Here is a 21,401-nt window from a genome sequence, read left to right on the forward strand (position 1 = left end):
CCATCCACAATGCCTTCAGCCCCTGACAACTTTACAGAGCCCACTCATAAAAGAACAATTTAGTCTGGGGGGGTGGGTGGCTGCGTGCTTTAATGGGACCTCTTAAAACAAACCATAATGGATGAAGAATGAAGCACAAACAACTCTTGTCTCTTGTTTAGAAGCACTGATCAATGTTACAAAGTACTCAGTGCTTTACCACTTCCAATAGCGCAGTCTTGCGCAGAAGATCATAGTTGCTCAGGAATCCCTGGAGGTTTTCAAGAAGAGGCTGGAATGACATAGAACTATGATGGCGAACCTATGGCAAGCATGCGCGAAGTAGCACGCGGAGCCAGGTTGAATGGGATGCGCAGCGTCACCCCTCTTCTGGGTTTCTGGCATGCATGCATGCCCAAGGCATTGTCCAGAATGCAGCCGCGCGAGCGATTGTGGGTGCACCTCGGTTCACCCACGTAACACCTATCCTCCGCGAGCTGCACTGGCTGCATATTGGTCTTCGGATACGCTTCAAGGCGCTAGTCGTCACTTATAAAGCCCTTCATGGTATTGGACCTGGGTACTTGAGAGACCGCCTGCTGCCAATTACCTCCAATAGACCGATCAGATCCCACAGATTAGGCCTCCTCCGAATTCCATCCGCCGGCCAATGCCGACTGGCGACTACCCGGAGGAGAGCCTTCTCTGTGGCTGCTCCGACCCTATGGAACGAGCTCCCCATGGAGATTCGAACCCTCACCACCCTCCAGGCCTTCCGCAAAGCCCTAAAAACCTGGCTGTTCCGACAGGCCTGGAGCTAAAGAGTTTTTGCCCCCCTTCTCGAATGGTATGGTTTGTTGTGTGTTTTTAAATTTTGTATTGTTATGTCTTGTCTTTTTATCCCCCTGTCTGTACCTCCTTCCCTGATTGAATTGTGAGCCACCCTGACTCCCCTTCAGGGAAAAGGGTGGCATATAAATGTAATCAATCAATCAATCAATCAATCAATCAATCAAGGATCTACTGGCCTTCGTACATGTGGCACTACTGAAAACTGAAAGAGATGGCCTTCTGTTTTCCTGAGTGTGCATGGGCGCCAGCCAGCTGATTGCCGTGCGCACGAGTGCCAGAAACATGGAAGACTATCTGGCTGGCATGCATGCGTGCGCTGGAAACTGGAAGTTGATTTTTAGGTATGCGCATGCACCCTGAGCATCTCCTATTCAGGGTTGCGGCCCAGATGAGCAAGCACGCTCCCTTTTGAGCGCTCGGTGCCAAAAAGGTTCACCATCACTTGTATAGGATCTCCCGCCATAGGTAGGGGGTTGGACTAGAAGACCTCTGAAGTCCCTTCCAACCCTATTATTCTGTGTTAACAAAATAACAGAGTTGGAAGGGACCTTGCAAGTCATCTAGTCCAAGCCCCCACCCAAGAAGGAGACCCTACACCATTCCTGACAGATGGCAGTCCAGTCTCTTCTTGAAAGCCTCCAGTGATGAAGCTCCCACACCTTCTGAAGGCAACTTCTGTTGCATGGATTGATTGCTCTTGCTGTCAGAATGTTCTTCCTTGTTTCCAGGTTGAATCTCTTTTGACTGCTGACTGCGTGCAATTTGGCAGTCTGAATCTCACCAGGCTCAAGGTTGACTCAGCCTGCCATCCTTCCGAGGTGGGTAAAATGAGGACCCGGATTGTTGGGGGCAATAAGCTGACTGTAAACCGCTTAGAGAGGGCTATAAAGCACTGTAAAGCAGTATATAAGTCTAAGTGTTATTGCTCAGTGCTAAAGAAGGAGGGGAGGGAGGGAGGGAGGGAGGGAGGGAGGGAGGGAGGGAGGAAGGAAGGAAGGAAGGAAGGAAGGAAGGAAGGAAGGAAGGAAGGAAGGAAGGAAGGAAGGAAGGAAGGAAGGAAGGAAGGAAGGAAGACTGTGGTGGCACAGTGGTTAGAATGTAGTATTGCAGGCTAACTGTGCCAACTGTCAACTCAAGGTTTACTCAGCCTTCCATTCTTCCTAGGTGGGTAAAATGGGGACTCAGATTGTTGGGGGCAATAAGCTGGCTGTAAACTGCTTAGAGAGGGCTATAAAGCAGTATATAAGTCTAAATGCTATGGATATTTCCCTCCCTCCCTTCCTTTCCTTCACAGTGGTTAGAATGCAGTATGGCAGACTAACTCTGTCCATAGCCATGAGTTCGATCCTGACCAGTTCAAGGTTGACTCAGTCTTCCATCCTTCCGAGGTGGGTAAAATGAGGACCCAGGGGAAAATATGCTCTGTAAACTGCTTAGAGAGGGCAGTAAAGCACTGTAAAGCAGTATATAAGTCTAAGTGCTGTTGCTATTGCTATCCTGACGAAAGGGAGAAAACCCCAAAGCCACAAAGGGTTGTGTGTGCAATACTTTGTCCTAGTTTTTGCAATGCCTTATTCCCCTTTAAAGGAAAAGAAAAGGATTTAAAAATGATAATAATAACCAAACAAATCAATAAATAAATGTTATTGGGGGGGAAGCCCCTCTCACATCCCCGACCGAACCCCGAACCCCAACCGAATCCCCAGAACCCATCACCATCCTTCCAGACATTGATCACCCTTACCTATTGAGCTGAGGAGTGGCTTGTCTCGACAACACTGCCCAGATAGCTGAGATTAATCAAAAACAAAGCAGTTATCAACATCCGCACGGAGCCAAACTCCACAAGACATCAGCAAATCAAAAGGGGAGTGGGGGGAGAAAAAAGAAAAACCAAAGGAAAAGCAAGGGAGGAAAGAAACCAAGAGACAAACGAACAAACATTGCTGGAGAAAGTAAGGGAGTAAGGAAGAAAGGAGAGCTAAAAGTGTAGAGAGCTTCGTCATCAATGCAACAGGGGGAAATCTAGTACGAAGGACTTCTCACTGCTACAGAGCGGGTCACTCCCTGCTAAGTTCCCTCGGGCCAGTCCCAACTCTTTTTTCCCAAAGGATCCTGGGAATTGTAGTTCCATCAGGAGAAAAATGGCTGACATCATGAAAAAGGATCTGAGGCAGAGGTGGGTTCCAACCAGTTAGGCGGAGTAGGTAGTAACTCGGCGGGACAAGCACCCGAACGAGTTCTATGCTTGGGGCCGCCATCTTGATTTTCTGTTCTGCACATGCGCAGAACCATCTTCATTGAAGAAATGTAATTTTTTTTCCTCTTGTAAAGTTGCACGCATGCGCAGAAGTTTTTAGGTGCAAATGCACATGCGCACTATGCGTGCCAAACCGGTAGTAATGCCGGGAGGAACCCAACCCTGATCTGAGGCCAACATTGAAGATGGTGAATTGCCCCCCATCCTCTAAGAAAAGCCCATTTAAAATTTTATTTGTAAAGTCAACAGACTGGAGTCCCTCTCTACCTCAGGGCTTTTTAAAAAACTATCTATAATTTCCATGATTCTCTTGGGACAGCCATGATCACTAAAGGGACCAGAAAGCAAATATAATGTTCATGGTGTGGAGAAGGGCCAAGGAAACTCTATGTCCTTCAGATATCATTGGACAATATTTTCCTTTGTTCCTGACCATTGAGACTAGGACTAATAGGAGGCCAAAAATCCACAAGATTTAGAAGGTATTGTATTCCTCAACCTTCCATTATGGAAGACTTCCACGCCTTGGGTGCTGATGTGTGGACTTCAGCCTCCAGAAGCTCCTCAGCTAAGGTGGCTGTGCTGAGAATCCTAAAATTCATCAATCTGGAGGTAGACAGCATCAGAAAAGGGCATTTTCCCAGTAATGGACTTTGGTGTGACCTTGGATCCATGAGAAGGTCCATGAGGTCCATCTTTCCCAATCGGAGAGGTGGCTTTCACTGCTTTATCTCTGGTTGTTTTCAAACACTAAGAGACTGCTCTGTCCTTTTTTGTGTACGTACATCTCCTACACTCTGGATCTCCTGAAAGCAGCATCCCATAATTGGGCTGATTGGGTTCATTAATGAATTAGGAGCTTCCAGGCACCAGATATAGCACAGATGAAATGGCAGAAGCTTTGCAAGGACAATGAAAGTCAACCCCTCCTGCTACTCTCCTAACATTGTAGCTTATGCTCCTGCCAACTTAGCAGTGGCAATCCATGTTTGTTCCCATCACAAGCAGACCACACCTCCCATCCTTTCCCTTTCTCTTGTCCCTTCCCCAAGCAGATGGCACAATGCCCCACTTGTTTCCAGAAAGTCCTCAGGATCAAAAGGGAAGAGCAAGGGGATACAACTCCACTACATCAAGAATCAAAACAAAAAGCTGCATCAACAAAGAACAACCAAGATGGGAAACACTGCCATCAGACAGAGGAGCAGAGGAGAGAAGGAAGAGACAGATAGAAAGAACAGTCTGCCTGTTGCAAAGCTGGTCTCTGAGAAACCAGCTGCTGGAGAGAAGACCAGCTCCAGCAGTCACCTTTCATGCTCAGGATCCAAGAATGTTGACTTCACCGTGTTTGGGTTGGGTTGGGGTTCTAAGTTGAGGTTGGGTTTTAGAGTTCCCCTTCTCCTGGCAATTTGTTCCATGGGCCAAAGCCCTGGACAAACCTGGGGGCAAAGCTTGCAACACCCCTTTTGGAGATGAGGAAAGTAAGGTGGCTTGGGTAGCCTAGTTGGAATCATGGAGGATGATCAAGCTTATTGGGAGGGGGAAAGGATGTGAGGAAGGCAAAAACTTGGGTTTCGTATTCCAGGAGAGTCAACAGCCAGGAATGAGAACAGCAAAATGTCAGCAATTTCTAGAATTCATTCACCCAGGTCCCCACGAAACACCAACCGTCCTCTCTCCAAAGACTCCTGAATCTGACATGTTGTTAACTTTGTTCATCTGAGGCGTCAGTCCCCAAGCCAGAAGCAAGCTCTGAATGAGATTTCCAATGGAACGATGGAGGGTGGAAAGAAGTGGGAGTTTCAGGTAACAAAAACAAATGCAAAACCACAACTAACTCAAAGGTACAGCATTCCGTTGACCTAACCTGCTGAGATGAGCAACAGCAGGCAGAGGTATTGCAAATCCAACAGTGCAAAGTGAACTTTGGGAACTAGTCATCTCCCAAAAAAAAAATTAAATTAAAAGGGTGTCTAGATCAACTCTAAGGACTCCATTGATGGTGTTTGGGGAAGGGCTTTGGGGGAAGGGGTGGGAGCGGGTGAGGTGGGAGGGAAAGAAGGGCTGGGTAAAAAAAGGAAGGCAAGCAAATTCCACTTGCGCGTGCACATCCTTACCCTGAACTGGTTGCCGGTGTCAGCTCTGGCCTATGGGTTTCCTCCCCAGTCCTCCTTGGCGAGGACATCTGTCCAAAGACGTCCATGGATTCCATGGGCATGGAAGGGCAATGAGAAGGAGGAAAGCCGGTGGCCAAAGAGGTGAAGGCCATCGTTGGTCGGAAGCTGGGACTCCCTCCGCGACTGCTCTGGGCGGGAGAACCGGTGGAGGGCGTCGACTTGCGTGAGAAGCTGACTGCAGCTGGGGGCTGCAAAGTGATCTCCGACATCTCTGCCTGCTGGATGAGTCCGGGTCGTGGTCTGGCACGGGCCGTCAGCTCTGGGGAGCTGGTGCGGGAACTGAGGGGGCTTTGAGTCAGGGGTGAAAGCCTTGACGGTTGCAACACCACCTGATGTAAACTGGGCTCCACCCTCCTGGCTTGCCGAGGACTTGGCCGAGGTCTCGGTTGTGGGTCGTACCACCTTGTGTCTAGGCCAAATGTGCTTGTGCTGCTGTGGCTAACTGGCTCGGACGGCCCGTGGTAAGGCAACACCGGTATTCCCATGCCTTGACTGGTATGTCTTAGCTGCCCTTGGCTCACCATTGGTTGCATAGGTTTGTCCTGCCATTTGGGGGTGCTGGAGGTGGTGGGCATCATGGAAGGTTGGCTCCTGCTGGGTGACTTGCCAGCCCAACTCTTGGGTGCCTCCAGAGCCAGGATGCCAGGGTAGGATGCAGGAACCTGGAGGGAGGAAGGCGGAGGTCCCCTCGGAAGACTGGCCTGGGGCGGCATACTCTCGGACATTTCGCACGGATGGAGCTGGTGAGGAAAGAGGATGGGCGAGGACTCCAGGCCGCTGAAAGGGAACTCGGCTCTGCCCCACGGTTCAGGGGACCGGCCTCCCGTTGGAGTCTGAGTCAGGGGCAGTGTGCTATTAGAAGCATTCTCTCCGTTCTCTTCAGGGATGGTAGGGTGGCCAAAAGGTCCTTCTGGATGCAGGGGAGGGGAGGACATGACAGAGCTGAGAGGGCTCACCTCTGGCATGTAGAATGGTGGAGGGTCCATCTCTCCGGGGCTGCTGCTGCTGAGGTAACCGTAATATAGGCCGTGGTGGAATGGCCGGGGGCCCGGGGGTCGGGCCTGACCAGTGGCTTGAAGGGCCCCTGTTCCCTCCAGACCCCGATGGAATCTGGGACTGTATGCTGGTGGCTGCAGATAAGACTCCTGGCTGGAAGAAAGAGGCGTCAACTGAGACTTGAGGGCCACAACGGAAGGAGGCATCACAAGGTCATCGTTTTCTTCATCTGATTGGCGGAACTCGGGGTACATGTCTGTCTCCTCGACAAAAGGGAAGCCTTCGATCCGACGGGACTTCAGCGAGGGCTCCATCTCTGAAGGGTCCATGACGAAGCGGCCATCCGGCCCACGGCTGATGAGCTCGATGGGAGTGGTGGCCTCAGCTTCAGCTTCAGCTTTGGAAACACTGTACTTCTTGCTGCTGATCGCCCGCTTGGTCCTCTTGTAAAGAGACAGCTCCTTCTCCTTGCTAGGGCTGAGCATGCGCTTGCCAGATGGACCTTGGTCATCGGACGACTCGGAAGGGGGCCGTAGAGTACGGATGCTCTCGGGACTCACCTTGCCAGAAGACAGCCTAGGAAAGGAGGAATGGAAGAAAGAGGGAAAGCTCTTGGAGAAGTTACGGCCACCACCTGAAAAATATCTCAACAAACTTCAGGACATGAGAATAAGGCTGTAGGAACCATGCCAAGAGGAGCTCCAAGCAAAGATTTTATCAAGGTTATATATGACTTTAGAGCACTCTTTCCCAACCTCATCAACTTTAAGATGGGTGAACTTCAATTCCCAGAATTCCACAACCAGCAACTAGGGAAACAGTACTCTAGGATGACTCAACGCACTGAGACAATAATGTTGTCTCAAAGTCTGATCAGTACTTTGAGGTAGGCTTTTCCAGGTCATTTGCATATGCCCTGTACACAACAATGCACACACATACATTTTTCTGAGGAGAACCAACGCTAGGAATTTTCCTTGGCTTTGTTATGGAAGGCAACCAAACCACATGTTACTTTATCTCCAAGCAGTAATGGACCTGTTAAAATATACTTCTGAGAGTATTACAAAATCAAGGAACAACTGGATGTGAAGATGATTTTTCTCCAAATTATAACCAGACTTCAACAATGAGCACAATAACAAGATCTAACTTAGATCGATTTTCTCTTGAAGGCCTTAAGACTAGAGGGCCAGCTCCTCTGTGCAACTGTTTTCTATGAGCCATGGTGGCGCAGTGGTTAGAGCAGGAGTGAAATTCTCTGAAGTCTGCTACTGGTTTGCTTTCCTACCCACTTTGTGCATATGCACAAAAACACAGCTGCTCATTGGAGCTACCGGTTTGGGTGACAATCAGCTGTGTGACAATCAGCTGTGCTGCACGATTTCTATTCGCACAGCACAGCTGATAATCAGAGCTACTGGTTCTTCTGAACTGGTAGTAAAAAAAACGCTACCAGAGGATCAGCTGTGCAACAATCAGCTGTGTGGCACAGCTGATTGTTGCACAGCTGATCGTCAGAAATACAGGTTCACCTGAACCGGTAGCATTTTTTTTAATTACCGGTTTGGGCTAACCGTCTGAACCGGTAGCATTTCACCCCTGGGTTAGAGTGCCGTACTGCATGCTACTTCTGCTGACTGCTGGCTGCCTGCAATTTGGCAGTTCAAATCTCACCAGGTTCAGGATTGACTTGTCCTTCTGAGGTGGGTAAAATGAGGACCCAATTTTTTTTTTGGGGGGGGGGGCTATATGCTAACTCTGTCAAAAGCTTAGAAAGGGCTGTAAAAGCACTGTAAAGCGGTATATAAGTGCTATTGTTATATGCCATGAGTTGCTTGAGGTGAAGCACTGAAACATCCTGCACCACTCCCATTTCCAGGCAGGTGAAAAAATCCCTAATTTTTCTGCAGTTGAACTTCTGAAACGTTCAACTGAAGCCAATCATTTCCTGTTTCTTTTACCTCCCCAGGCTTATAGAATCTGTATGATTGCCTAGAACAGAGGTCAGCAACCTGTGGCTCTGGAGCCGCATGTGGCTCTTTCATTCCCTCTGCTGCAGCTCCCTGTCATTGGTCTGTGCCACAATTTTGAGAGGTGCTTCTGGTTAGTGGGGTGGGAACGCGGCATGCCAGGAGAAGACTCTATGGCAAGGGGTGGATTTTCCGGTAGCTCCACAATTGATAGGGCTTTTGGTTAGGACAGGTAGAGGAAAAAGGACACCATGCTAGGAGGAGACTCCATGGTGGGGGAACCGGACTTTCGGTTGGCTCCAGAATTGAACGGGGGGCTTTCGGTTGGGACCTTTGTGGCTCTTTGAGTGTTTAAGGTTGCCGACCCCTGGTCTAGAAGATCTGCATGTGGGACTTCAAGGCATTAGGAGAACATCAACCTGGAGAAGATTGATGTCAGCAGTGCCGCTTTTAGCTAACCATCCATCGAGTTATAGCTTCTGTGCTCACAATGCAAAATACTTACGGAGACTCTAGACTCTTCCTGCAGTGGGTTATAGAGAGAGGAGGGTCTGCAAAGCAATAAAAGAAGAAGAAGGTGGGAAAGAGACCATGACAGATTCCATGAATGAGAAACTATGTTCCTTGAATAGTCAACTCTGGACTTTGTGTTTGAGGGGCGGAAGAATGAAACTTTGATTTTGGGCTTTATCAGTTGGATAGATTTGTTGTTACAGAAATGGCCAATTTACATTACTGTGTAAAAGTAAACAGTTGAGGTTGTCTGACGCACCTGAGTAGCTTTTATTTTGAAGGCAATTGCTTTTTTTTAAAAAAAATTACGTATGTAGTGCATCAGTGGTGGGATTCAAATTTTTTACTACTGGTTCTGTGGGCATGGCTTGGTGGATGTGGCTTGGTGGGCATGGCAGAGGAAGGATACTATAAAAGCCCCATTTCCACCCCACTCCAGGGGAAGGATACTGCAAAATCTCCATTCCCTCCCCACTCCAGGGGAAGGATACTATAAAATCTCCATTCCCTCCCCACTCCAGGGAAAGGATACTGTAAAATCTCCATTCCCTCCCCACTCCAGGGGAAGGATACTGTAAAATCTCCATTCCCTCCCCACTCCAGGGGAAGGATACTGCAAAATCTCCATTCCCTCCCCACTCCAGGGGAAGGATACTGTAAAATCTCCATTCCCTCCCCACTCCAGGGGAAGGATACTGTAAAATCTCCATTCCCTCCCCACTCCACTAATCTGTTTTCCAGTTCCGTTCTCCTGTACAGGGCAACAGAATAAGACCCAGTCAATCAACTGGGACTTGGGAGGCAGTGAATAGATGGCAGCGTAGCCAGCCACAGATGGTATTTTGCCAGTTCTCCGAACGACTCAAAATTTCCACTACCGGTTCACCAGAACCGATCAGAACTGGCTGAATGCCACCTCTGTTGTGCATGCATGCCTACACACCTTCACAAGCCTATAGGTTCAGCCTTCCACAGCAGTCCCCATTTCTAATTGCCCATCCCTGACAAAGCCCCTTAAAAGTCGGAGATGCATTGCTTAACATTAGGATCAGGTGAACTTTGGAAATGGAGATGCATCAGAGACCAGGAATCTTAACATCTGGATTGAACTTACATTTTCTTCCCTGGAAGACGATGTTCTGACCTAGGCTTCCTGAGTAAGCATAAAACACAATCTTAGTCCCCAAAGCCCTCTTTTATTTATACGGCTGTGAATTATGCTCATTCACAGTCTGCAAGGCTTCACAAACAGTCTATGAAGATTCTGACAGATGTCTGCTCGAGTTGCCACAGTCTTTCAGGGGAATGTTGATAAAGACCCACCTTATCTCTCTTGGAATGCTGCCAGAGAACTAATTGCCAAATGCAGAGCAAGGCAAACTTAGCACAGAGTCAAAGCTTGAACCAACCAGATGAACTAATTGCTTCCTGAAAAAGCTCACGTCCCATTCGCTCCTCTTTTATATCTTATGGGAGGGGCCAATCATCTCCAAGCCTTCCTCCCGAGTCAACCCTGTTTTCTTAATTGTTCTTGTTGCCTTCTGGCAGCTCTGCGCATATACACACTGGGAACAGGCTCCCACTGTTCTTCTGCCTCACTGATGTCAGACTCCGGAGGCTCCAGAGGTAGCTGATAACTGTCAGATGGCCCTGGCCCCCTCTCTGCCTCCGACACAGAGCCCTCGTCTGACCCTTCCCCAGACTCCAGGACTGGCCCATCTTCCTCCTCAACCTCCTCACTGTCCGACTCTGCTGCCAGCCTGCTGGCAGGGCACAACAGACAAATGCTGGGATGTTCTGGGATGCCTTCCACTCCCCTTTTCCAAGCCAGCCTGCTTGCCTTCACCTGAGTAGGATCGCCAACAAGATCAGCAGGAAAGCCCTCACCTTTTTTGCGCTTCAGCTTCCGTTTGCGTTGCTTGTTGACAAAGCAGGCCGCCAACGTGCTGAAAAGAATGGCAGCAGCGAGGAAACAGATCGTAGCAACAATGCCCGCCAACACCGGACGCGCCAATCCTTCATCAGTCAGTTCCGGCTGTGGAAATATGTCTGGGTAGAAAAGAAGATAGAAGAGGTGGGTAAATTTAAGGTTTGGAGACGCCTACAGAAATACCTAGCAGTTCTTCTATATGGAGCAATCTGGGAAACCGAACTCTACAGAACGGCTAAAACAGCTTTTTTTTTAGATTGGTTTATAATAACAGAATCGTATCAATTTCAATTGTGCTGTCCTACCACCACCCACTTATACTCCAATGAATTGGGAGGAGGTGTCTATCTGGACCTCTTGCAAATGTTATCTCTTTTCTTCAGACATAAAAAAGAATGTTACTATTTTTATTTTAAAAAATTAATTCCGACGATGTCGGCCGTCTGCAAGGAGAATATCTACAAAATGTGGCATTTACCCCTGGCGAGATTGGCCAAAATGTTCCCCAATAGACCCCCCCCAATTGCTGGAAATGCAATCATCAACAAGGGACCTTCTACCACATGTGGTGGACATGTCCAAAAGTTAGGGAGTACTGGGGGAAAAAATCCAAAAATGGTTGGAGGAAATAACGGAACAAAAAATTGACATGAAGCCAGAGCTCTTCCTTCTGGAAATAATAAAAGGATATATAAGTAAGGAAATTCAATATATTATGCTCCACATAACTTTTGCAGCCAGAATTACATTCACCCAGAATTGGAAAATAAAAAAAGTCCCCTCAAATGCAGAGATTATAAAAAAAGATTCTAGAATGCACAGAAATGGATAAATTAACAATGGGATAGAGAGGAAACCGAGTATTATAAGATATGGAATAGATGGTATAGTATAGCTAGATGTAAAATTAATGCACAATGAATACATAGAAAGTATAACAAATGGAAATGGTGCATATTTAGAGAGTAAGAGAGGTATAAACATTGTATATATTATATAAATGAGTAATTATGAAATAAGGAGGTGTATGTATAAACAATAGGCCTTAGAAATGGATAAATTAACAATGGGATAGAGAGGAAACCAAGTATTATAAGATATGGAATAGATGGTATAGTTGGTTAGGTGTAAAATTAATGCACAATGAATACATAGAAAGTATAACAAATGGAAATGGTGTATATTTAGAGAGTAAGAGAGGTATAAACGTTGTATATATAACATAAATGAGTAATTATGAAATAAGGAGGTGTATGTATAAAACAATAGGCCTTAGAATAAGAAATTCAAAATTGGGAGGGGGGGAATACCAATAACGGAACGCTGTAAACGTGTAACTGTGATTTTAATGTTTAAAAAAATGTTGAATAAAAATTATTTTTTAAAAAAAAGAAAGAAAGAAAGACTGTTTGCCAGGCCTTTGCTGAAAGTAAATGAGAAGAATTCACATTAATTTAATAAAAGAGGGTTTGTCGGGACCAGGAATCTGCTTTCTGTACTTTTTGGGGAAGCCTAGGTCAGAAGAGATCTCAGAACTGGGTTAGATTTAGAGGTTGAACACCTGCCTGCCAGGGTAAGTAAAATCCTTGCTTACCTGTGCTGGAGACTCCAGCAATATTGCTGGGTTCGCTAATTAGACCTTGCATGACAGCCAAAATCCGGAATTCATACCACGTGTCCTACAACACGAAACAGGCAAGGTGTCAGCATTCCAAGTATCGTGTAGAATTAAATCAGAGTCCAAGGCAAAACGATCCTTAAAGTTCCAATTTAATAAAGCAGACATCTTAGCACATTGCTGTGGAATCCCAATTCTGGAAATTACATCAGAATCCCACCCAGTTAAAAGTTCATGATCTTGTCCCCCACACACACAATCCATCACATGGTCCAATCTTCTTCTTCCACGCCGGGACCTACGCCTAGCTGCTTCCGGTCAGGTGCAAAGATGTGGAGACAAAAGATGATCTTGAGTTTCCAGGAATGATTTTTTTTATTTTGAAAACAACACATTCTACCCCTTACTATTCCCCCCCCCCATCCTTAATGAGAGTGTGGCAGGCCAAAGATTCTTAAAGGAACTTTAAGGGTTGTTAGTCTCAATAATGTTGATGGAAAACAATCTCGTCATTATTCAAACTAACCAATGATTCCCAAGGGGAGGGAGAGAGATGGCAAACATATTCCTTACAACCAGACTAAGTTCAGCTACCTGTATTAAGTAGAGCTAATTCTTATTCAACTGGCCACCCTTTGAATGGGTTGGCACTTCAAGGCCTACAGTTCCCCAGCAGTATGACTCAAGACAATCCTTTGGAGAATTCCAAGATGGTTAAGGTAAAGGTTCCCCTCACACATATGTGCTAGTCGTTCCTGACTCTAGGGGGCGGTGCTCATCTCCATTTCTAAGCGAAAGAGCCAGCATTTTCCGAAGACGTCTCCGTGGGCATGTGGCGGGCATGTGGCTGGCATGACTAAACGCCGAAGATGCACAGAACACTGTTACCTTCCCAACAAAGGTGGTCCCTATTTTTCTACTTGCATTCTTACATGCTTTCAAACTGCTAGGTTGTCAGAAGCTGGGACAAGGAATGGGAGCTCACTCCGTTACACAGTGCTAGGGATTCAAGCCACCAAACTGCTGACCTTTCTGATTGACAAGCTCAGGGTCTTAGCCACTGAGCCACCGTGTCCCTATCCGAGGTGGATAGAAGATAGTATTTGCAGGTCAGGACTGAAATGTGAGGTCCTTGGTGCTCTCTGAGCTTGGTTTTTTATTCTTCTTGAAGACATTTCATTACCAAGCTAGGTGACACCAACAGTGTTGCCTTCTTTGATAACAACACTGAATATACCACCTGGTTTGGTAATGAATCATCTGCAAGAAAACCACCAAGTTTAGAGACCACAATTCCAGGTCCAAGGAGCAAATGCAGCATCCACAGGCTTTTAATTTTGTAGCAAAACCAGACAAGTCATTTTTCAGCGTTAGGACTTCTCACAATCTGGCAAACATAGCTTGTTCAGCTAGATAGATAGAGGAGTTCAGCTGTACTCCTCTATCTATCTATATGAAAATGGCTCTGTGTGTGTGTGTGTGTGTGTGTGTGTGTGTGTGTGTGTGTGTGTGTGTGTGTGTTCCACTATAACTGTGGAACGCCTTGAGCAATTTCAGCCAAACTTGGTACAGAGATGACTTACTCTCTGGAAATAAATACTGTGGGGGTAAGACACCCCTAACGCACCCCTGGGGTTTGTGTTCTGTTAAGATACAGCCTGTGATGCCTTAAAATGGCTTCTACCGTACTGCCGTAAAATGGATTCTACTGTACCGCGCAGTGGAGTTGCCATGGTAATGGCTTCACAATAAAAGGAGGCTCCCTTTGATAAAGGGGAAAATCCAACATTAGAAATTACGTTTGGTCCGGACATTTTCAACCAGGCTTTGGTTATTTTTGTGAACAAATGAATGGCTTCTGGGGGCATAGGGAAAACATTTGTAACTAATTTAATTGTTGCCGAAATCAGGGATTTTCCTGTCTAGGATAAATAAATATCCGGGCAATGCCGGGTTATCAGCTAGTGTTCCTATATGGAAACAAGTCCCATTAACTTAATAGATTTACTTCTAAACAGGGTTGCAGTAAAGTTTTTTCCCTGTAGATCCATCCAAACAGGCATTCATGCGAGTTGATTATTTATGGATCCACATTCTGATGTACTTATAATGGGATTTACACCCTGACCTTCTGCTTTGAAAAGAGTCCCGTAGCGTAGCTTCTACCGTTAAATACAGATGATGTACCATCAGCACCATAATCATAAAAGATAACAGCAGACCAGATAAATTCAACAATAGCAGAGGTCAAATCCAGGTAGAACTAAGGAGAAATTTCCTGACAGTGAGAACAATTAATCAGTGGAACAATTTGCCTCCAAAAGTTGTGAATGTTCCAACACTGGAAGTTTTTAAGAAGATGTTGGAAATCCATTTGTCTGAAATAGTATAGAATTTCCTGCCTAAGCAGGGGGTTGGACTAGACCAGTGTTTCTCAACCTTGGCAACTTGAAGATGTCTGGACTTCAACTCCCAGAATTCCCCAGCCAGCATTCGCTGGCTGGGGAATTCTGGGAGTTGAAGTCCAGACATCTTCAAGTTGCCATGGTTGAGAAACACTGGACTAGACAACCTCCAAGGCCCCTTCCAACTCTGTTATTCTATTTCTTATTCTGATATCAAGGGCCTCACAAGATTAAGTAAAATTTAAAACGGGAACAGGTACAACCAAAGAGAAATGAGTGACGGATGTTTTGTGGATTTATTTTTCCTTACAGATAACATCTGTTTTATTTCCAGTTTTTCTTTTCCTTTCCTTTTTACTTTTTCCTAGTCATTGTATTAAATCGCACCTTTTGAATTCACACTTCAAACCTTACCTCAGTGTGAATCTTATACAACACCAGCAATACTATAATTTTTTTTAAAAAAATTAACATAAATTAATTTGGAAATTATTCTGCTGCTTTTTATTGAACTGATCACAATGGAAAACATGGGGGGAAATATATTATTTAAGCTGAATAGTTTAACTATTTTGGAATTATTAATGCCAGCAACTTGGAATGTGAGGTATAGCAATAGCAACAGCACTTAGACTTATATGCTGCTTCACAGTGCTTTACAGGCCTCTCTAAGCAGTTTACAATTCAGCCTCTTTCCCCCAACAATCTGGGTCCTCATTTTACTGAACTTGGAAGGATGAAAGGCTGAGTCAACCTTGAGCCGGTCAGGATTGAACTTCCAATGCAGATAGAGTTAGCCTGCAATACTGCATTCAAACCACAACACCACAATGGCGCTGCAGATATCACATCAAGCAATTATCCTGTTCCATCAAAGGATGTCCTGTTCCATCAAAGCATACAACATTGCTTTGACAATAGGACTAGTGTCCAAAGGTTGGAGAAAAGCCACTTACCGATTTCCCAGAGTTTCCACTCACCTGAGTCAAGTCCTTGGCAAAAAAATCACTGTCGCTCCCTAAGATGGCATCATCCAAAATCTCCCATCTTTCTCCAATCCGAAATTCCATGACATACCGGTCAATCGGAAAACTGTGATTGGCTGGAGGGAGCCATGACAGCAGAACACCTTGCTGCGTCCGGTTAGCTGTTAGGCACCTTGGTGGAGTAACCAGCACCAGAGGTTCTGGCGTTGTGATGGGGAATGCTAAAGATATGGTTTTCAATTTTTAAAAAAATTAAAAAGAGAAGAGGAAAAAAGTAAATAACCAGGATAGGAAAGGACTTCATGAATAGCACAAATGTTTAGTTCTAGAGGACGTTTGTAAACATAAGGTAAAGGTAAAGGTTCCCCTCGCACATATGTGCTAGTCGTTCCTGGCTCTAGGGGGCGGTGCTCATCTCCTTTTCAAAGCCGAAGAGCCAGCGCTGTCTGAAGACATCTCTGTGCTCATGTGGCCAGCATGACTCAATTCCAAAGGCGCACGGAATGCTGTTCCCTTCCCACCAAAGGTGGTTCCTATTTTTCTACTTGCATTTTTTACGTGCTTTCGAACTGCTAGGTTGGCAGAAGCCGGGACAAGGAACGGGAGCTCACTCCATTACGCGGCGCTAGGGATTCGAACTGCCAAACTGCCGACCGTTCTGATCAAGCTCAGCGACTTAGCCCCGGAGCCACCAGGTCCCTTTTTCCAACCCATATTTGTGGCTTAAACAAACTCTCCCCAATGCTTAAACTGATCTGCTTAGATTATTTTATAGCGTTCTGTGAACAAATCCTCTGCCCACACTTTGTGTGAAGAATAATTCCAAATTGGCAGGAAGGGAGAAAGAATAATGATTCCTTAGAAAGAAGAAAAGGAGTATCTGTGCAACCTACCACAAGGAAAGCTCTACCCATCCTCTGAATCATACCTATCCAGCCCTACCAATTTTGGAATATTATTTTCTGGAAAACTCCTGATTCCCAGAATTCTAAAATGGGACAGTAGGCTATAGCCTACCTAGAACTTTGCTGAATGGGTCAGTGGGGGTTTCAAAAAAAATTGGAACCTCTTCTGTAGGTGTGGCCTGCTTTCCTGGTCCACTGGTGGAACCTCTTCTTTTTTTTAAAGTTTTTATTTTACACACATAAACACATCAACAAGAACAAACACATGACTTAAAACAACATGGGAACAATAAGTTCCATCATGTATCATACAGCAGTGTATATATATCTTATATATATAAGATTTTTGCCTAGTATGCCTAGTATGCAATATAGCCCAGGTTCAAATCCCAGTAAGGGTATGGCTAGCTGATGAGAGCTAAATAGCTTGAAATAGATCTATACTAGTCTCCCTTTATTTATTTATCAACACAAATAAAAAAACATATATATATATATATATATATATATATATATATATATATATATATATATATATATATATATATATATATATATATATATATATATATATATGCATACATACATACATACACACACACACACACACACACACACACACACACACATACAATTCCAGGTAAACATTCACATGGTTATTCTTTTTCTTTGCCAATCTTATACTATTGTTATTCTCTTTAAGAGATTATAGAGTACAGTTTGGGTTGTATTATTTACCATCCCAAGCATCTATTGTGACATCATCTTTTTCTCTTTCTTTTCTCTCTCCCTTCCTTCTCTACTTCCTTCCTACCTCCTCTCCTTCCCCTTCTTTCTTCCCTTACCTCTCTCCTACTCTTACCTTCTCTCTTCCCCTTCCTACTCTCTCTCCTTCTCTTTTTTCTCCCTCGGTGGAACCTCTTCTAACTGGTTCGGTAGATTTGACGAACCGGTTCTACCGAACTGGTGTGAACCGGTAGGAACCCACCACTGGAATGGGTGCAAGAAAAGAAGGATGGTGGAAAGCGTTCATCTCCAGGGCTCACCTAAAGTATTTACGGTGACCACCTCACTGAAGGAGCTCGTGCCCAGCTTATTTTGGGCCAAGACACTGAACTGGTAGGCAGTCTCTGGTTCTAGGTTATCCACAAGCAACCAACTGGGGCCAGCCGGTACTGGAAGGGAGAGCCAATCATGAGGTCCGAATTGTGCCCTCTTCATCCTAGAGAGAGAGAGATAGAAGAAAGACCATCCAAGGAGCAAGTCCTTCAGAAAGAAAGAACTGCAAAGGAAAAACAGAAAGAAGGACAAAGCAGAAAAGAGGCGGAGAAGGGACCATAAGGGGAAAGCAAAGCAGAGATAATTTCTTAATGAACTGTTCTGACCCCCCCCTTCCTCGCTCGTTCACAGACGACAGTCAGACAGACTTAAAAGGAAATAACTTTATCAGTCCTGGCTCACTCTGGCTAAGAGCCCAAAAATAAACATAAATAATGTCTCTGGTAAAAAGGTTACGCAGCAGAATGCAAAAACAAAGAGCTATTACAGCAACACCAGGTTTACAGAAATAAAGCAAATCACTTCTCCAAGTGTCTCTTTGAATCAGGGTTACAAAAAACGAATCACTTATCCAAGTGCCTCTCACAAACAAACCATGACTGATGAACAACAAACCACGAACGAACGAGTGAATGTTGACTTCTGCAACCAGGGCGTGGCACCATCAGTCTTTTTATCTCCAGAAGACGACACTAACGAGCCCCAGCTGCATTGTTATTCCCGCATCCCGACTCAACTCACAGCAAACTTCTGCTGAGTCACAACAATGAACAATGGCCTTGGCTTGGGGATTGTTCCTGATGCCAGGATCAGAGTTGGTATTCAGCCAGTTCAGACCAGTTCACTCATACCGGTAGTGGAAATCATGGGTGGAAATCACCGTCCTATTTAGGCACATTTTCAAGCCACGTGCAGGCGTGCAAGCCACACATGCAATCAAAGTGCGTGCTCACATTTGTCACCCGGTAGGGAAAGTAAGTGAATACCACACCTGGCCTGGATCCTATTTAATATCTCTCTCTCTCTTTCATTCACACACACACACACACCAGTTCGCCTAAATTCCACATGGAGGGAAAAAACTGAATTTGGTGAGCTAAATCAGGGGTGTGCCAAACATGGCAACCTTAAGACATGTGGACTTCAACTCCCAGAATTCCCCAGCCATCCAACATGGAAATATTACATCCTGTTTGCATGTTGACTTCAATGTGCGTCACTTGATTACAAGGAGTGAGCGGAAAAGAACAAAGGAAGACAATCTCCATCCCTTCGACATCACATCTCTTTTGGCTGCTGCCATTTAAACATTGGCTACCCACATTCCGTCAAGTGTTTTCTTTTTTTAATCTGAATTCCGTGACTTGGTTATTTATTTTTTTGAAAAAAAAGTCTCTCGAGTGGGTACAAAGGAGGCTCTCGGCTCTCTTTCATCGGGCTCTTCTACTTATCCCTCCATAAAAACTCTGCACATGGATATCTCAAGGTTTACATTCTACGTTTATACAAGCTGCAATTGCTACAAACGGATAGGATAATCAACCCAGTTTCTGCTTATTCTCTGATACTTGAGCATTATTTGGGATTCAAATAATTTAACAACCGGTTCTCTGCCCTAATGACCATCTGGGTAGGTGGGGCTCGGTGGTCATATGACTGGGTGGGCTTGGCCAACTCAAGGTCACTCAGGTCGATGGGCGCTTCGCCTTAGCTGTGACAATGTAATAAGGGTTAACCGGAGAGGCAGTTTCTGTAAGCAGGTCAATAAAGATTAGGCTAGAAACAACACTAGAATGTTTCCTTCCTGTCTTCCTTACAGGATTAACCCTGTAAAGCGGGGGGAAAACAAAAGGAGATTTCTTCCAACAATCGGTTCTCTGAACTACTTAGAAAGTTACCAATTGGTTCTCCCAGATAGGTGCAAACTGGCTGAATCCCACCACTGCTGAGCACACATCTTCCTTTTCAAATGGCATGACTGATGAAGTCATGAAAGCCACAAGCGGTGCACTAATGAGAATGCTGCCCATTGGCATCTCACCATAAACGTCTGATTATTTGAGCAGGCAAATGTAAACATCCATTCAGGGGGGGAGGGGGGCTCTCTTCACAGCGTAAAACCAACTCAAACGGCAGACACATATGTGGGGACTACGATGACTCAGAGGTCCTCGGCACGACAGCCAAATGGCCCCCTGTGCTTCTTTCAGCCTTGCTCACCTGTGATGCCGTTTCAGCAACGGTTGAAGTCCAAGCTACAATTTCATCCCTCCTGGCCCCGGTCCAAGCCAAAACCACTGAAGATGCCAAACTCGGCCATTTATTTGGAGACTTTATTTTTGCACTCTGAATGCTAAGCTGGTTTTTTCTCCAAGATGAGGTGTCCCTAGCCTGTTCTTTCAAATCTCCCAAAGGGGCGCTCCCCATCTCTGTCCTTGAATCCGTCCACTGCACTCAAATTTCCTTCCCTCTTATCCAAAATTTAGAACAGTTCTTTATAATCGGACTTGTACATTTAATATTTAAGTTACCAGTAGACTTCCCTGGTCAAATGGGATGAAGAGAGGACACAGAAGCAAGAAAGAAGAAAGAAGGACAAGAAGCAAATAGGAAACCTAATACAGAAGGCAATGGATATATCCTTATTCAGCCAACTGAGATAACGCCCATCAGCTTAAAAGAAAGGAGGTTTGCTGCAGCGAGAAGGATTTGCAATAGCAATGAAAGTCCATTGTCTTATCTAACTCATCCAGTGATCTCAAACCTAAAACCAGCAATCAATGTTCTAAGCTCCCATGCTGGTGAATTCTTTGGTTTCACCTGTTACTACTTAAATATCGGTAATATGCCCCCCAAATCTAGGGGAACGTACAGGATCTGACCTTAGGGATCTTTTCAACGGAAGCTGATTGTTTGCACATACATCATTTGATTAATCAACACCAAAAGGACTTGTGAACTGACACAAGGAGTGTGATTTAAAGAAAGGTGAATGGACTTCCCACCCCAGGAAATAACCTATGTAGATTCTGGATTTATTTTATTTGTTTTCCTTTTCAGAAGAACCTCAACAAAATGCCTTCAGACCTACAACTGAATAGCTCTTCCGATGGGACGCCAGATGCAGGGATAGCTTTCTTGGGGAGAGGAATTGTGAAGCTTACTGGAATGCCCTATATTTTCTTTGGCAAAATCAGCTATTTTGGAATAGTGAAAAATATTGCATAAGCGGTCCAGATACCTCTCTGGCATGACAGCTTTTTCACACTTCCATATCACTCTTCGATGCTGCAGGTGGGAAGTGAAGTGTGAGCTAACCATCAACTTTCTACTGACATGTGAATTCTAAAATTAAACCCCTACAAAGGAAGAACCTGGACAAAGTAGATGATGAGGAAGGGAAAGTTTTCAATTCAAAATGGATATTGGCACCTAGAGTCATCCGAATGGAGTTAGACCTACAGTCGATGTGTAGAAGAATGTAAATTGTCCGAACCCCAATTCTGGTCTGTCATATTTTAGAGGTATAATACATGATGCGCACTGATGAATATAGAACCATTAAACTCCAGTGACTTTTAGCAGCTATTTGATATTGCTAGCCTAGGAAGACAGCTTCTAAATAACAATTTCATCCAATTTACAAGGAGGAGGATGTGAATAGTTATATCACCACATAAAATTTGATACACCAGCTTTTTCCAGCTGGGCCTTTCTAGATATGTTGAGGTTGCGTTTTCTTGAAGGA

At 45.2% G+C, this 21,401-nt stretch overlaps 1 protein-coding gene across 3 annotated transcripts in view; it reads right to left on the bottom strand.

The window, feature by feature from the left end:
• Positions 1 to 21,401, bottom strand: part of IGSF9B (immunoglobulin superfamily member 9B) — a 101,800-nt gene that overhangs the window by 14,565 nt on the left and 65,834 nt on the right. For all 3 annotated transcript variants that reach the window (XM_087706379.1, XM_087706380.1, XM_087706381.1), the window contains exons 13-18: positions 17,641 to 17,816; positions 15,684 to 15,910; positions 12,275 to 12,359; positions 10,638 to 10,799; positions 8,743 to 8,788; positions 5,209 to 6,840 (exon numbers count right to left, since the gene is read on the bottom strand). In XM_087706379.1, the coding sequence (XP_087562505.1) occupies positions 5,209 to 6,840; positions 8,743 to 8,788; positions 10,638 to 10,799; positions 12,275 to 12,359; positions 15,684 to 15,910; positions 17,641 to 17,816 (2,328 nt within the window). The remainder of the gene's footprint in view (positions 1 to 5,208; positions 6,841 to 8,742; positions 8,789 to 10,637; positions 10,800 to 12,274; positions 12,360 to 15,683; positions 15,911 to 17,640; positions 17,817 to 21,401) is intronic.

This window comes from Thamnophis sirtalis, unplaced genomic scaffold (genome assembly GCF_051295495.1).
Source record: "Thamnophis sirtalis isolate CommonGarterSnake01/CBP01778 unplaced genomic scaffold, rThaSir2_p1.2 scaffold_2, whole genome shotgun sequence".
In the NCBI taxonomy this organism is placed as follows: domain Eukaryota; kingdom Metazoa; phylum Chordata; class Lepidosauria; order Squamata; family Natricidae; genus Thamnophis; species Thamnophis sirtalis.